Source organism: Petromyzon marinus, chromosome 6 (genome assembly GCF_048934315.1).
Source record: "Petromyzon marinus isolate PM22_M1 ecotype Great Lakes invasive population chromosome 6, UKy_Petmar_22M1.pri1.0, whole genome shotgun sequence".
Lineage (NCBI taxonomy): Eukaryota > Metazoa > Chordata > Hyperoartia > Petromyzontiformes > Petromyzontidae > Petromyzon > Petromyzon marinus.
The window spans coordinates 10983137-10999719 of NC_133672.1; the positions used below are offsets into that span (position 1 = coordinate 10983137).

A 16583-nucleotide genomic window follows, 5' to 3' on the forward strand; every position below is an offset into this window, starting at 1 on the left:
TAAGTGACTGTCACAGACGACGGCAACAATGCCACACCTCGTCACTGCTTGCTTCGGAGAGATCCTGCAGCTGTTGCAGAAAACTCTCAATTTAATGTGGGATTTAAAAATTTACACCCATCATGGAAAATGAAAGTATCATCAACAATTGAGCATGTATCACATACTAGCATTTTCCTTGTCAGTCGTCCAATGCATGTTTATTGCCGAGGACTTGGGAGTATTGCACCTGTCTCAGCAACCGGTCATTTTTATCATTACGTAAAATATTTAAATTGATTTTTATTTCCTTATACTTAACCCTTATTCTACAAAAGATTTCCACCTCCTCCCATTCATATAATATGCGTGTACCTGACCGAATATAACATTTGCAAGAGCTTTTGCTCTCTTTTGCACACACACATCGACATCACTAAAACAAAATCAAGTGTGTTTTTCATAGGTTTTGACAATGAATTTAATGCACATTGATGTGCTCCGCCATCAGGCGTGTCGATTGAATGGTTTCCGTCGACATAAAAGACTTGCATTTCGGATTGAAGTTGCGCATCTGTTGCCCAAGTTTCCTCCCACACAGCAAAAACCTCCCACTGATCTCGAGCAATGGAGAACGCTGCATCGGTAAACACTCCCAGGCACCTCTACAAAATAAAAAGATAAATCTAAAAGGGCATCTGTACATCTTGGCAAAGTTCCAATGGGAAGATGTCTGCAAAACCATGAATTGCACGAGTGAATTATAAAGGGTGGGGGGGGGCATTTGCAAACGATCAACCAACCTTCACGGATTGTGGAATAATTTGAATCAGCATTTGGAAATAAGAGAAACGCTGCAATTTTGATATTTTCTGTTTATTATACGATTTAACATAAAAATTGTTACCTTTTTTGCATGTAAATGTGATATTTATCCTGCCCCCAAATGAATCTCCTTGTATTTGTATACAGCATCTTTATACATTTTTACAAGACAAATCAAACTACATTTTTTACTGCTTTAAGATGCACAGCTTTGAAAAAATACTTGGTATGTAAACCCAACAATAACTTTCAAATTTTCTTGCTGTGGTTTTCACACCTGATGATGATTGCTTGTGTTGCAGTCGAAACGTCGTGAGAATTTTATTGTTTTATATTTTTTATTGTTTTGTTTCCCTTCTACGTGACTTTACTGAAAGAACCAAGAATATAACTTGCAAATGTTTAAATGTATCGGATTTGTTTATCGTTTTCCATGTTTTGTTTAATTATATGCCTCGTTTTTACGAGCTAAGTATGCAATCGCGACGGTCTTTACATCTTCTTCTTTTTGCTGGCATGAAACTGTTCCGTCTTACTTTTCACGGATTTTATGAGCAATGAAAGGGCAGGGTCAACTCCCTTTTTCTCATCAAGGCCCTTTGCTGCCAGTGCCTCCACTTCTGGAGATTGGTGCTGGAGGCCACTTAGTTTCTCTTTTTCCTGGAGACGCCGCTTGCGTCCTTTCTCCATTAACAGTGCCTCTGTGCCTTTAGTTTTCCGAAAACTGGAGTCCGACGGGTCGATGTTAAACAAGTGGGAAGTGTAGACTGCACTGAACCTTGGGTCTTCCACATCAACCTTGGGAGGATGAGGTCAGAAGTGGGAAATTAATTAAAAGTAAACAATACAAAATTGTGACAACGCATTGACAGTGGTGCAATGAGTGCAAATGACAAAAAAACTCGACACATTTGTGAAAAACACTGCCCTAAAAAGACCAAAACAGGCGACTTTATTTATTGTTGGATTTTTAAGATAAAAATGTAAGTTAATATTCTCTGACTCCTGCAAAGTGGTAGTTATAACAACCTTAAGTTTATATCATCCATAAGCCAATGATCTAGGATAATCTAAGTCCAGCAGTATCCACCCAAATAGAGTGATTATGTAAAGTAAATACCTGAATAGTCATTTAAAAAAAAATTCAAATCACACATTGTGACTTCATATTGTCAAAAGCACAAGAAAAAAAAATCTTAATCTAATATGAAACGAGACTCACCTGAAAAGTATCTTCTTCAATCACTTCTTTTTTCTTCAGCATCTTCTTCTTCTTACGCTTGCTCAGGTTTTGTTGATCAACAATGTTATCATAGTTGAAGTGTTTCTTATCCTCCTCCTCATCATCCATCATGAGCAGAGCCAGTTCAGCCTGCATATGCAGTACGCACAAATACCCAAGTATAAACACGGATCAGAAATGACAAACATATAGCAGGCATAACATTCTTGGAGACGCATATATATAAAAAAAACTCATTTAAAGCTGCTTTCTACCATTTACGTCATAACACCTGTCTTGGCTGCAAGAGTCACGCGAACCCATTACATGCAATGTTTACAAAGTTTCAATAACCGATTCTTGAATACACAATTCGATATTTAATTTGTGCATCATTACATGCCGTCTATATGCACTATATTACAATACGAAAGCTGTCTCACACCGTATCGGAGTCATGGGGGTTGTTTTACCATACTTCAACCACGCAGGTTCATGTGGAGTTGGTTAAGAAGCAAGTGTCCCAGAATCGATTAAAATATCACTCGTCACTGATGTTATCTGGGGCCAGGAATCAGATTCAGTTTGCCCGGTTCATTAGTGCAGTGTGCTAACCACTGCCACCACAGTATTTATAACTGGTTTGTACAATATCATTATTCTGATACTATGAATGATAATTTACCATTCATAATAATACTTGACAGTTACAGAATGACTATATATCGAAGAGTTTTTCAATAACTATTGCTCCTTCAAGAGGTTGCATGGAATAAAAGTCAAGCTTTAGAGATATAATGAAAACATTGTGAATAAACAGAAGGCATGCATGAATATATTTCAGGAAATCCACACAATGTGTATGCATAGCATAACAAATCCACAAAGAATATGTTCCATACAGAGTTTTGGATTTCGTTTCATGACGAAAATTCAAGTCCAAATTCCACCGGGCAGAAAATCCCACATATATGAATAAAATCAAAGACAGAAACTCATCTGAATGTACCTCCTGTTGAACTCTTTCAACAGTTTCTTCTGACGTCAATGCTTGTTCCTTTTTGCCCTTTGTCTTCTTTTTCTTTCCCTTCTTTGATGCTTCTAAAAGTTCAAAGCAGATCATTACAATAATAACCCGGTTTTCATGAAAAAAATACTGCAAAATATTAAATTAAAGTCGAATATTTTCACCTCAGCCTATGAAATGTACTTCTTCCATAACTCTAGATTTACAAAACTACACATCCTTCTAATCTAATGTGCCAAAAGTTTATTTGTGCCCACAAATTTCATGGAAAAAATGCTGGATAAATTAACATCCGAGTAGTTCACTTCGTTCAGCATTTTATTCAATTCTACTATTCTTGTTAGGAAACATTTTATCAAGTGTTTCATAATCGGTCACGCGAAGTGCATCTAGGTAAAACTAAATCATACCTGTTCCTTGGAGTTCCTCTCGATGAAATTCATCACTGAGGTCTACATCTGGAGGGAGGTCCTCATCACTCACCAAATCCTGGGTCTGGATACAATTAAATGGGGAAGCCACAATCGTATCAAGAGCAAAATGTCCAATCCAAACACGGTCCAATACAGCACTCTTATGCATCCTCTGGTTATACTTGGTGTTGTTCTGCATCCTTTCGCTCCGCATGCTGGAAGCTTCTTCACGAACTATAATGAGCTCACGTTCTCCCTCGATTGGGAACTACTCAACTCGGTTCCTGAAAACGCTCCGAGCACGTGGAGTGAAACGTCGAGCATCACGACACACGGAAACACCCCGAGAACAGATCCAGCAATGACCGGGAAAACGTTTGCAGTTGTATACAAACACAATTTTCTTTTAATGTATGTCTAAAACATACAAATAATCATTACATCAATGCAGAGAAGTGGCAGTTAAGCAACACGTGTGGGTGACGTAAAATCGTGAGTATGTGCATTACAAATCTAGAAATACTATCAACGTATAAAAACTAGGCAGACAGAGGATGTAACAAATAGCCAATTGTATCCAATAAAGGCCCATTGGTTTATAAGATTTCAACAGAGGGACAGTTTGAAATTCGGAAGGGAAATGGCATGCTCCAAATTCTAAAGAACGATTGCGACAGTGGATGGGACATAATCTGAGTGTTATTCGGTAAGGAGGAAGAGAAAAACTTCAGGAGGAAAAAAAAAAGCACGGGATGTGTTATTGTGTAAAGCAATGGGAGAATGTTGCTGCGATTCCTTCATTCCCAGTGAAGGTGAACCACAATCCAATAAGTACACACAACACATGGTCCAGGTCATGAATGAGCAATTCAAGGTCATAAAATTCTTAATTTATTGATGCAAAATAAAGGGTGTGATAACATTTTAGCCATCGGAATAATTATGAAAATGTGTACATTTTAAACATTACATGATGCTCGGCATCATTATAAATGTTCACCTGCACGTCCTTATGTTTCTTCTTCTCCTCTCGTTTCTGCCTTTTCTTCTCCTTACGCTTTTCCAGATACTGCTCCCAAGGGGTCAAAGAATCCTTGCCTTCCAGCTTCTTCTTCACCATCTCTTCCGCCGTTTCCTTGAGACCTACGTTAATATGAAGAATGTTGTACATCAAATATTAATGTATGCAAGCCGCAGCAGCACCAGACGTTCGGCTGCAACGTTATAAAAATGAAGCTAGGATTGCATTTTTTTCCCAAAAAAAAAAATCGCACGTTATCAAAATGATTACTTGCAAAAATCAGGAAAGCTTAATAAGCATACAACACATAATACCCAAAAGTTCAAAAATATTCGCATTGGTCCAAGCAGCCTTAATGAACTCATTAATGTTTACAAAGTTCAAAGGACACTGGCTCTTCTCAGAGGACTTACGTAATGTGTAAACACTGTGGCACATGCCCTGTTAATTCACACAGGCTGCACAATTCCTTTCAAGCCTCAAAAAGTAATTTACTTACCAGCAGTGAATGACTGGTGCAGTTGATTGCTCTCTTTACAATGCACTCATTTCCAAGGCCCTGCTAACAACACCCCTAGTATTTTTTTAGGTTGTAGTTGAAGGCAGCTTCCTAATATTTAACAATATCACATGGAGAGCAGTGCGCTTTTACGCCCTTACAGGGGAAACACTATCGTATCCAAACATTTAAAATTCCGAATTGCTATTAAAATGCAAACATTAACCTCATGAGACCAAAATAAATCCTGCAATAATCAGGGAAGATGTAAACCTCTTGTTTTTCTATTCAAATAAAAGGCAGAATTAGTAGGTTCCATGCAATGTTCTGAGAGCAGAAAACAAACAGCATACCAGCAGGGTTTTAAATGGACACTTTGGTTTGCAACATTTAAGGTAAAACAATCTAGCATAAATGTTGCGGGGGGGACCAGTGGCACAGTGGTTAGCGCAATGCACTAAGAAAACTGGTGACTTGCGTTTAATTTCTGGCCACAGCTAATATCAGTGGCGAGCAATATCTGAACAAGGTTCTGGGCTCCACCCCTCATTTCACCAAGCCACACTGATCAGCATGATAAAGAATGTTCTAAGATTACCCCACGACTCTTTAAATGTGGCATTAACAAAGGACACAAGTTCTTCCATTCGTGCTTTCAACGCTAACAGTGCTCATGTGGACGCAGCCACAAAATATAAAAATGACAATTTATTACGCAACTACCACTTGTGAAATATTGCGGGACGACCACAATAGTTTCTAAGTATTTTAAAAGTCAATATTGTTCACATCAACTGCACCCCCTTGTGAACAACTAGTAATACTGCAAGAGTAAGCTAATTATCAAAATGACTTGCCGTACAGGCGAAGATTCAGGTAGGAGGTCTCTAATCCAGCAATGCATTAATGGCTGACGACAATGATGATGAATTGCTGGAAATGTCAGAGATTGTTCAAGTGGTGAATTTTTGTTCTAATGGATTAAAGGATAGTTGCACGTAATCTAAAAATATAATCCAGAATAGAATATTTAAATCTAATTTTCGTAATGTGGTAGCAGTAGTGCAGCGGTTATAGTGCCCTGCACAATAATCCTGGAGACCTAAGTTATATCCCTGGTCACGGCTAACTCGCACTCAAACAACTCCGATGAATGACAAAGCATGGGTAGGACTCCATCTACCAGAGAATTGACAAAAGACTGTCAAGTTTCATAAAGTTATTATTTCTGATAAAATATGCTTCCTTGGTGTTAGCGCAACTTAAACTTGCAAATTTAAACCACCTTTGTCCACTCAGCAGTATAAATGGGTATAACCATGACTAGTCGATCGGCAGGTGGAGTAAATTCCAGGTACAGTAAAACCTTGGATTGTGGGTAACTTGGTCTGCGAGTGTTTTGCAAGACGAGCAATTTTTTTTTAAAATAAATATTAATTTGATAAACGAGCGACGTCTTGAAATACGAGTAGTGTACGTATGCGCTTTGTCTGCCGAGCATCACGTGATCACAACTGATATACGAGTGCTTTGATATACGAGTGCTTTGGATTACAAACACGTTTCCGGAACGAATTATGCTCGCAAACCAAGGTTTTACTGTACTTCCACCTCTTCCAATAAGTCTGGCCAGTGGGGAAGAGCAGGCCAAAAAAAAACCTTTAGAGGAACTCTTTATTTGGAGCCCCTTCTACCAGCTGTGGCATGAGCGAGTAAATTCAGGGTTCTACCTTTACCTCCCATTACCACAAACTGTGATTTTATCATGCGATTTGGAAAGGCTTGTAAAACCACCCAAAAAAACTTGTTGAAAGTATTTGGCGACGACATTTACAAATTCTAAATTAAGTCTCGAAAATTGGTACCACGTCATAAAAGTAACATTTTACCTGGAACCCAGGTTATCTCCATCTCCATGTCCCTTTCTTCCGTTTTTTCCTCGTCAATGCCCTTAAGCAGCTCCCTGTATTTGTTAATCATTTCCTCCTCGCTAACTTTTTTATTTTTTTTCAGGGGCATAGATTCCGATCCGGATGGCTTCGCATGCAACTGCGTGACTTCCTCTTCACCGATGTCCCGTTGAGGCTCCTGAATAAAATCATCTGAGGAAAAATAACGATGAAAAAAAACATTAAGTGATTTTGGTTTCATGGCACATTTCCGTTTGGTATTAAAAAAAAAAAGTTACAAGCAACATGAAGCCAATCATTGTTGCAATATATGCATTACTCCCAATAAAAAAACTCTTGGAGCACAGAAAACTTTAGAAAATGCATAGAATCTCTATCACTGTTTGTCTCATCCAAATTCTGCCCAACCACCGCACTGCAGGTTATAGCAAGCTCTCTTTCCGCTTCCATCTCCGCACACTGCTCGACTTAATAATAACGGAAGTGTGTCACAATTAATACAACAGTTATATAAGCAAACGATAATTGACCACAATATTGTTGAATATCCGTTATGCAGGAAGCCCATTATCATCAGTACTGCCGTTGTTACCAATTGCCCTGTATGGGCAAAGCACAATGGTTTAGCAGAAAGTATCTTACTTGGTTCCTCATCATCATCCTCACTGGAGGATGCTAGGTATGCTTTAACATCCATTTCCAATATTTCGTCTTTTGTGAAATCTCTTTTCATGAGCGTTTGGACCCGTTCATGATCTGTTTCTTCCCATGTCAACTCCACCTAGACAAAAAATACAATTGTGGTTTTATAACGTGCAGAGGAAGCGGACTATCATGTGTTTCAGTACTGTTTGTTTTGTTCTAGGCTGACGAGTCTACAAAAGCATTACGGTTATTAAAAACACTTCAATGACCTCTTCAACATTTACGTGTGATAGATGAAAATCCTATTTTACTATGAAACAATGTTTGATGTTGCATTGGCCATAGTGTGCAAGCACAAATAGCAAAAACTCACATTCAATTAACAACACTGCAATAGGAAGAAAAAAACACAATAGGTGATATTTTTTGGGCAATGATTATCATTCCACTGACTCAGTGATAATAATGCAAGTAAAAGTCCTCGCTCAACGAGTGTTTACACAAGGCATTTTTTTCCACAACGTGCTTCTTCCATTAGGGAAACACTTTTGAATCAACGTAGAATGTCCCGTTATAACGTGGAATGCTCCTACAATAACGCGGCTTCTGAGGTCGCGACGATGATCCACTTTCTTGAGCTGCGCGGCTGATCAGTGTGATACAGTATGCCATCTTAATGTGTACACATCATATCTCGCCAAACTTTATCGTTACATTATTTATGGGGAAATAGTTTTCGCTTAACGCATTTGTCGCTCTACGCATAACTTTTCAGGAACACATCTACTCCGTTAAATAAGGACTGTCCGCATTTCAAGAGCAATAAATAAAACAAAACTTGCAACTCATAATTGTTGTGCTAGTTATCACCAAGAAAAGCCACAATGTGCGAAAGTAAAGCTAGGAAATCAGTCTCGCGCTGTGAACAGTTACAAACAACGATCACACACTCCACCAGACTCTTGTGCAGCTGTCACCTTTGACATTCCAAGAGCAGCTGAAGTAAAGTGCTTAGGTTTGTATGACTCTGAATCCACTTCAATAGCCGAGTCTGCTGGCTCATCATCAAAGGTCATGCCATCAGGTATAAACCTACAGAGCAATGGAGGGGAAAACATCAATGACAATGATAGCTCTCCCATGTGCTTTCGTGTTGTGTGACGCATGCTGTTTGGCACAATGCCCAACATTTCGTTCCAATAGCTGGCAGCTTCTTTATGAACTGAATAGGGCACAGCTCACAATATTCCTCGATTCTATTATATGCAACTGTAAAAACCTACATAGTAATATGCATGACAATTATACACGTATGATCGTTAACACCAATCGAAAAAAGTCTACCTTGGTAAAAACTCGTTTCTCTGGTTCATGCCGCCACCACCTGGTTACTTAGTTAATCCTAAAAATGAGCAATTCCCACTCGGGTCATGACAGGCAGTGAGCCCGTACTTCCAACAATTTCCTAGACGTTTAAGTCAATTAATCAATGATAATAGGTTTTTCCCCTTTTTTATGGCAACAAAACAGGTGTTAAGATGTGAAAACACCAAACTGAAAACTTTTACAAGGAATCATGTCTGCATTAACCACAATGCTTGTGGTCTGATAATAGAATCAATCTTCTGGGTTCTTTCGGTAAAGTCACGATTTAAAATCGAAATTTAACCGATTTAAAATCCATATTTAACCGCCTCTATGGGGAGGGATTCCACATAACCTTGAGATCCTTCAACAAACTCCGGGATAAGACCTCCATTCTACGTGACTTTACCGAAAGAACCCAGCAGATGAATCCCTGCAGTCACGAAAGCTTTAAATCGAAATAGACTCAATGTTTACACTTGAGAGGAAATCAGAGCGCACGGAGAACATTCACACGTGTTTATCTCAAGAGCTTCTAAGTAAAAACATTTAATTCCAAATAAGTACCGTAAATTGCATTTTGCAATATCTCCATTTTCAGTCGTCCATGTACATTGTGTACTCACTATTGAAACGACTGTTCAATATCTTCAAGCACTGGAAGCATGCAAGCTATCTAGACATTCTTCTCCTTCATTCCTCACTCCGATGCCAAATTTAGTTATGAACTCCTAAATACTGTTCTGTTTTCCTACAATATACACTGAAGTCACCCCATTACAGCATCAGGGTGGGGACTGTGGGAAACGTGGGAGAGGCCTTCCTCCAGCAGTCGATAGGAAATATCTGATCAATATAATTATGAAGATTTATGCTTTAGTATCTACTTACCTGAGATCAATGAAGGAAGAACTGGCTTCGTATTCCATTCGATCACAGCCTTCATAAATGGCATTGGCAGTTTCTGGTGAATCGCACTGAACCACAGCGTAAAAATACTTCAGTCTGTTAAACTGGTACTTGCGCAATTTTTCTTGGAAAACTCTGTAAAAAAAGATTTGTTTGAAAGAACGACAGTTCATTTTATGAAAAGCAATGTAAAAGTATCGTTTGAAATAATACACAAGATGCATTTTAATTCCAGACATTTAAAAAAAGGATGTGATGGCTTTGTAGTTTGGTGGATTATCTCCATAAAGCAATTTTCAACTCAAGCATGACACACTAGCATTTACTTGACCTTTCATTTAAAATATTTGAATCATGTTTTAACAAAAACAGCACAAAACCAGAGTATATGGACACTGGGAGATCGGTAATCACGTAAACAATCCACTGTTAATCTCCAGCCTTGACCTAGGAAAACAACAGGGCACTTACTCATCCTTGGCATTGAGCTGGGAGTCTTGGATGTCATCTGGCAGTGTGTTATCTGCCAGCTCAGCAGGCCCATGTAGCTTCTCGTGCTCCATGCGCTCCTTGCCATACTCTGATGGGTAGATCTGACATCACAGTATGTTTTGTCATATTTCTTGATTTTACTTTAGATTTATCCAAAAATCCACATCTTAAAATACATACTTCAGCACCCAAAGTGGAGATTGTGAGGATGCCGATATAAAGTTTGTATTTATTTATGTTACATGAGTGAAAGGTGAATGTGCAGCTCTGCAATTGCTTGTGTATGCCATTGCTGGCAGAAAGGCCTATACTAGAGGGAATTCTAGAGGTCGACCGGACATGTGGCAGAAAAAAAATGCTTTATAGCTCATCGGATTTCTTCAGTATGAAGATTCTAATTCTGGTCTACTCTTCCGTACTGGTCAGACACATTGTAAAAGGTCACTTCACTACATGTGACCTTTGAATCGATTGTGGTGTATCCATGTATACTGCTGAGTTGGTTGGAAGTGGCAGGGACCTGCGATTTAAGAACCATGCCCATTGTTTCGACTGTGAAGATTGAATCGAACTGGCGGACGCTACATAGATTTATTTTGATAAAATGTATATGACATTCCATGTACAGATGCCGCCCTGCTCATTACCAATGACCCCGAGTATTTTTTCTCAATATTTGATTGAATGTTGTGAAGGCAATGGCTCCACATCTTGCAGAGTGTCAACATTATTATAAGTATAATGAGATATGTGGCAAATAAAATGTTGTTGAGGCTTTTAATTAATCTTAGAAATGTATAGCTTCTTTTAATTTTAGTGGAATATTTATAAATGTATCACCCCATATTATCCGTCAATTGAAAACATATGGTGTTGGCACATGGCATTAGAGTTTAAATAGATGAACAGTAACATGCTATTAAAATTACAATATAACACCAACAGGCATATATCCTATTTAATGGGTCCACTATTGACAGTTTTCAAAATAACACCGCAGCTATTTCAATAAATGTTTATCTTGCTATGTTCTTAGTGTGCACGTGCGTGGATGTTTCATAAATAAGTACGTTTAAAGAATGTACCAACAAAAATTCAAACCAAAGCTATGCAGCAAATATATTTTATCTGTGCTGTACTAACATCAACCAGCCAAATAAAATATTTATAGGAAACACCTGTATGTTCACATCTTGAAAGGCCCGCACACTTTGATGCTGGGGCCTTGTTTAGCCTTCTATTATGTAAAGCTTTATTCCAAAATTGAATACAATTTAAAAACCATATTAAAAGCAACAAACCACATATGGGGATTAAGTATGCTAAACTTAATATGTATATTACATAATTTCATACAAGGCTGCGTGGAATTCAAATAATGGGAAAATGGCTTCCTTTAACTATTTCCAATACCTTGACAGACATGACAACACCACATTTGGGCTTGAAAGAGTCGAACAGAACCAGCAGATCTTTGGCCTTGATTCTATCCCAGTCAATATTACAGACGGCCAAACGTCGTGTGACCTACAACACACGCAAGTGCAGACACGCCAAAGGGTTTCACAAGGATGTTATTACATATTTATGCCAAAACAAATGTTAGCAGTTTTCCTAAAATTAAATGTTACGAAATACTTTTTTACAAAGTATTACAAAATAGACACATAATTATTCTATGTAGACAATTTTGCATGGACAATTAGAGCAGTATGTTGTAAATATTTAAAGCAAATGCTATTTAAATTGTCTTTTAAGTCCTGGGGTTCCATGCAACAAGATGTATACATATAAAGGCCAACTATGCAGAGTACTTACATTATCTGCACGTGGTGCATCTTCACCAATCTCTCCCCATGCATGTTCTACCAGCATCTCTGGTTCTTCATTTAACATCTCTTCAAAATCCTCCTCATCTGAACTTGATTCCATATTTCCAACACCGCGAGCTATGTCTGGTTCACTATCATCGTCGTCGTCATCATCATCGTCGTCGTCATCATCAGCAGAATCGACTTGTGTACCCTTCTTCGACACGCGTGATGTCACTGCATCTTTGTCATCATTTTCTTCCGCACTACCACGATGAAATTCGGCATCCTCAAACTTTTCAGATTCGTCTTCCAATTCTGCGATGAAATATAATAAATGTTCTTAACAAATGGACATTTAAACTCAAAGCTTATTTGTATTTACAAATTAACATTGTTTACAAAAACAAGGTTACAGTTTAAAATGTACAATACACAACATAGATAACTGCGTATTCGACAATTATTTGAACACAAATTTATAGTTTTTTTAAAAGTGCTATATAGATGTATGATTAAGTAACAGTACCTGAAATGTCACCCTTTTTGTTAGATTTCACCTCCTTCACAATTATTTTTTTTGCCTTTTCAATTGCCGACTGCGTCTGGTTTGTCTTCACATCTGCATTTCCAAAAGTGGTACTTGACAATTGTCCAGTATGCTCAGTTTTTTGGGAAGATATCAACGCCTTTTCTTTTGCTCGTTGTGTCTTCATGAGGTTCTTTTTATTTTTAATAGAACTCTTTTTCTCAGATGTTTCTTCATCACCATCGTCGCTTTCAGAGTTTTCGTCTTTTGTAGTTTGTTTTGTTTTGGCTTCCTTGGTATTTTCAGAATCAGAGGCATTATCATCAGAATCGGAGAGCTGGTAAAACCTTTTGAGGTCCTCCTTACTCGTGTGCTGGATGGGCCTACCACGTTTGTCCACCGTGTATTTAAGTTTAAAGCGTTTTTCATTAAACATACCCTGGAAACGTTTGTCAATTTGAATTTTTCTTTCCTTCTCTGGCATTTCCCAAAAGCGTGGGTCCCTGCTGACCTTTTTAAAGCGTGCATCTTGAGAGATTAAGTCTCCCTTCATTGGCATGTTTGCAATCTTTTACTTGCAACTAAAATATTAGTCTGGATTCTTGACTGCCGGTTTCCCTATGAAAATACACACAAAAACAATCCAGTTTTAGTTTTGTTACACATCTGACAAACCAGAGCATGATCTCATGTCACAATGTTATTTATCCTACCAGTTTTTGCAAAACATTTTTATTCATCTGCTGCAAGGCAGCAACAACGCAACTATATTTAATTAGTTGTTTGTGAAAACGCCGAAAACACAAGACTGAACGTTTCTTGGAATACCTTTCATAACGTTAACTTTGTAAATGCATCACATATGCAGGCCTTGTTTAAAGGCAGCCTATGGCAATTGAGTATGCCGAATTCATACAAGGTATCGCCTAACACATCTCCTTTGTAAGAGACCTCGGGACAAATAGTTAAGAGGCAAAGCCCTCTAGTTTATTGGTCACGCCACTGCTGGCGGAAGAGCCTTCACGAGAAGGGGCTCAAGAGGGTCTTTTCGCATACTGTTCCATGCTGGGCAGACGTCTCGGAAGAGGTTTGAGTACCCACATTTTACCCCATCTATTCGCGACCTTCGGATAAACAAAATAGCATCTGCTAAAGCAATAATTAAAACACTTTTCGTTAAAAATCTGTTGTTGGAATAAGTTAAAACATAATAAAAGGTTATGTTCTAATTTACATTTCTTGGCCAGAGACCGCTACGACTAACGTTTCACAACCCTCAGGTGGCATACATTTCTGCTCTAACGTATGGACTACAACGGTGCAAGGTTTGTGTTCTCCCCTCTTGAGCTTTCGAAACAGTTTACATTTCGTAAGGTACTGTACGAAACCACCTAAAGCACGATTTGTAAAAAGCACACTCATTTGTGCAATGCCATTTTAGGATTCATACGGAGTCCCCAAATGTGTTAAAATTAATACACTGTATGCAATTTAATCGTGCCTATAAATCATAGCAGCCCAACAGAGTTGTCATGATGCATGAGAGTTAACGCAACAACCAGAAACCGAACGTTTCAACATTTCCCTCAGCGAATCTTAAAACTCACTAACAATTTACTTGGGTCTACAGCAACCAACATGCTCACTGGGGTCGACGACACAATGCTTGACCGTGTCGGTCATGGGAATGATTTTGTGACCATATTTCACCGAGCCTGGGGCTAATTTTGGACAGATTCAGTTATCCATAATATAGGGGTGGGGGGTCATAACTCGCTACCGATGATAACACTATGTAACACAATTTTTGTTCCTAGGTACTAAGTGTTATTTTTAAAATGTTTATGCCTAAAAAGTATAGAAAATGGCTATTAATCCCCACAAACTTTGCTTTTGTGACCAGGCCTTTATGTGAAGGAACGACACAAATGCACACCACGTTTTCTCATTGAAAATAGGTCAATTTTAAATATCACTGTCCTGGTCACAAAAGCAAAGTTTGTGAGGAATAATAGACATTTTCTGTACTTTTGAGGCATAAGTAATTAGGAAATAACACTTACTACCCAGGAACATGTTTTTTTGTTACACCCTGTAATACGTAGCCAGGATCATAAACATGGAACGTAAGAGTAAGGCAACACTGAAAAAGTAGGAATGTTACGGGCTTTATTACGCACAATAATGACTGTATGTTTAATACGTTACATCATTGTTCACCTCAATAAAAAATATATACACAGAGCGCTGTACACTCAGGCCCTTAGCAAGACGCGCAGGCACTGTACGTACAGTACGTACAGTGCGGCACGAACGACGCCGACACATTGAGGGGGGGAACCACGCATAGAGTCGTGGACTCGTGCGTCTCAATGTTCGCCTGTACCTGTATGTAAAACGAACGACGACGTCGTCGTGAACAGAGACGCGACGCGCTTCGGCAGCTGCGTTCACGTTGTCTCGACGAGGACGCGGCCCTCCACTCCACGTGCGCTCCACGTGATCCGGCCGCCAGAGATCCCTTCCCGATTCGCGTTCGCAGATTCGCGGATTATGCAAAGTAGGTATACAACATTCGGTATGTATATACACAGAATAATTAAAATAAACTTTTTTTAGGAGGAAAACTGCTTTTATACCGTTACTTTACACGACACGTAAAAAAGTTGTTATTTAATTTAAAAACCCAACGCTTTAACGTTTGTTTAAAAAATATCGCTTCCCGTCAGAGTACTGATTCGTAAATTGTAATTCCTTCTTGCCAAATTAGAGGTTTCCCCCCCTCTCTATAAGTAGTAATTAATATATATTGGTTCTTTTGGTAAAGTCACGTTGAAAGAAATTAAATAATAGAATACGACGTTGCAATTGCAACACAAGCAACCATCATCAGGTACAAATGAATGAGAAAACAAAGCTAGTAAACTTGGACATATAATGCAATACAACACAGAGTGTCGGCCAACACAACAGTCAACACCCCACCTGGTTGATTCACGTTCTTCCAAAGATTGCTACATTTGAGAGAGAGAGAGACAAAACACAGACACGGAGACATACAGACACACAAGCAGAGAGAGACTGACACAGAGACAGAGAGTGGTGTTTGTCTCTGTGTCTCTCTCTAGAGTAACAATTGATTCTGCTGCCCCCTACTGATAGCTCAGCAGTCTATATACGATAAGCAGTATCACTAAACTATTTTATTTTTTATTTTACCCAGGTGAGACCAACTGAGAAGTGACCTGGCCACAAATGATGAGCTCAACGAAGTGGACTTATCGTCATCATGTGGAAATGTATATCAACCAAATACTCTGAATTCGCGTGATGTTGATTCCAAATGTGGAGTGAAAACCCGGGGGGGAGAGACAGCGAGAGAGACAGACACCGCAAACTCCTAATATATTGTTACGTTGCAATTGTTACGTTGCAATTATGGCTTTATTTTTTGGTGATTTCGAAAACGTTTTTTGGTTTGGTCATGTTTGTTTTGTTGTAGTACGGAGTTAGACTGATGGCCTTAATCTAAGTTTTATTGTGGTTTTTGTTGTTGTTGACTTGCATCCCACTGGAATTTTTTGCACACAGCGTTGGTGTACGGTGCTTTTTGCAGGAATATTTTGCTGGTTTTTTTCATGGATTTTCTGTTTGCACAGTCACATAGTCACTTTAAGATGTTTTCTTGTTCGTGTTTTTTTCTTATTGTGGTTGCACCCGATTCAAGAGCCGAATGGCTCACAGGGCTATACCAACATAAACTGAAATACAGCAGACCCGAGGGTCGGGATCGAACCCACGACCTCCTGCAGACCAGGCGAGTGAGTTAACGTCTCGCGGTGACGAGACATTATTAACTCCACGTGCATCTAACATGTGCACGGTGGAGGCCCATCCACGGAGCTGTCAACCCAAATGGTTTATACCCAGAAATGT

At 38.8% G+C, this 16583-nt stretch overlaps 1 protein-coding gene across 1 annotated transcript; it reads right to left on the minus strand.

Annotated features, from left to right (window-relative positions):
- Positions 1 to 839: 839 nt before the first annotated feature.
- On the minus strand, positions 840 to 15171 carry ESF1 (ESF1 nucleolar pre-rRNA processing protein). Its single transcript, XM_032947998.2, has 14 exons — positions 15034 to 15171; positions 12648 to 13265; positions 12126 to 12436; positions 11721 to 11834; positions 10287 to 10408; positions 9798 to 9950; positions 8519 to 8633; positions 7539 to 7677; positions 6876 to 7088; positions 4467 to 4609; positions 3464 to 3548; positions 3036 to 3127; positions 2027 to 2176; positions 840 to 1602 (listed from the first exon to the last, which is right to left on the minus strand). Exons 2-14 carry the CDS (start codon positions 13204 to 13206, stop codon positions 1297 to 1299), a joined length of 2502 nt encoding a protein of 833 aa, XP_032803889.2. The 5' UTR covers positions 13207 to 13265; positions 15034 to 15171; the 3' UTR covers positions 840 to 1296.
- Between the last annotated feature and the right edge of the window lie 1412 nt (positions 15172 to 16583).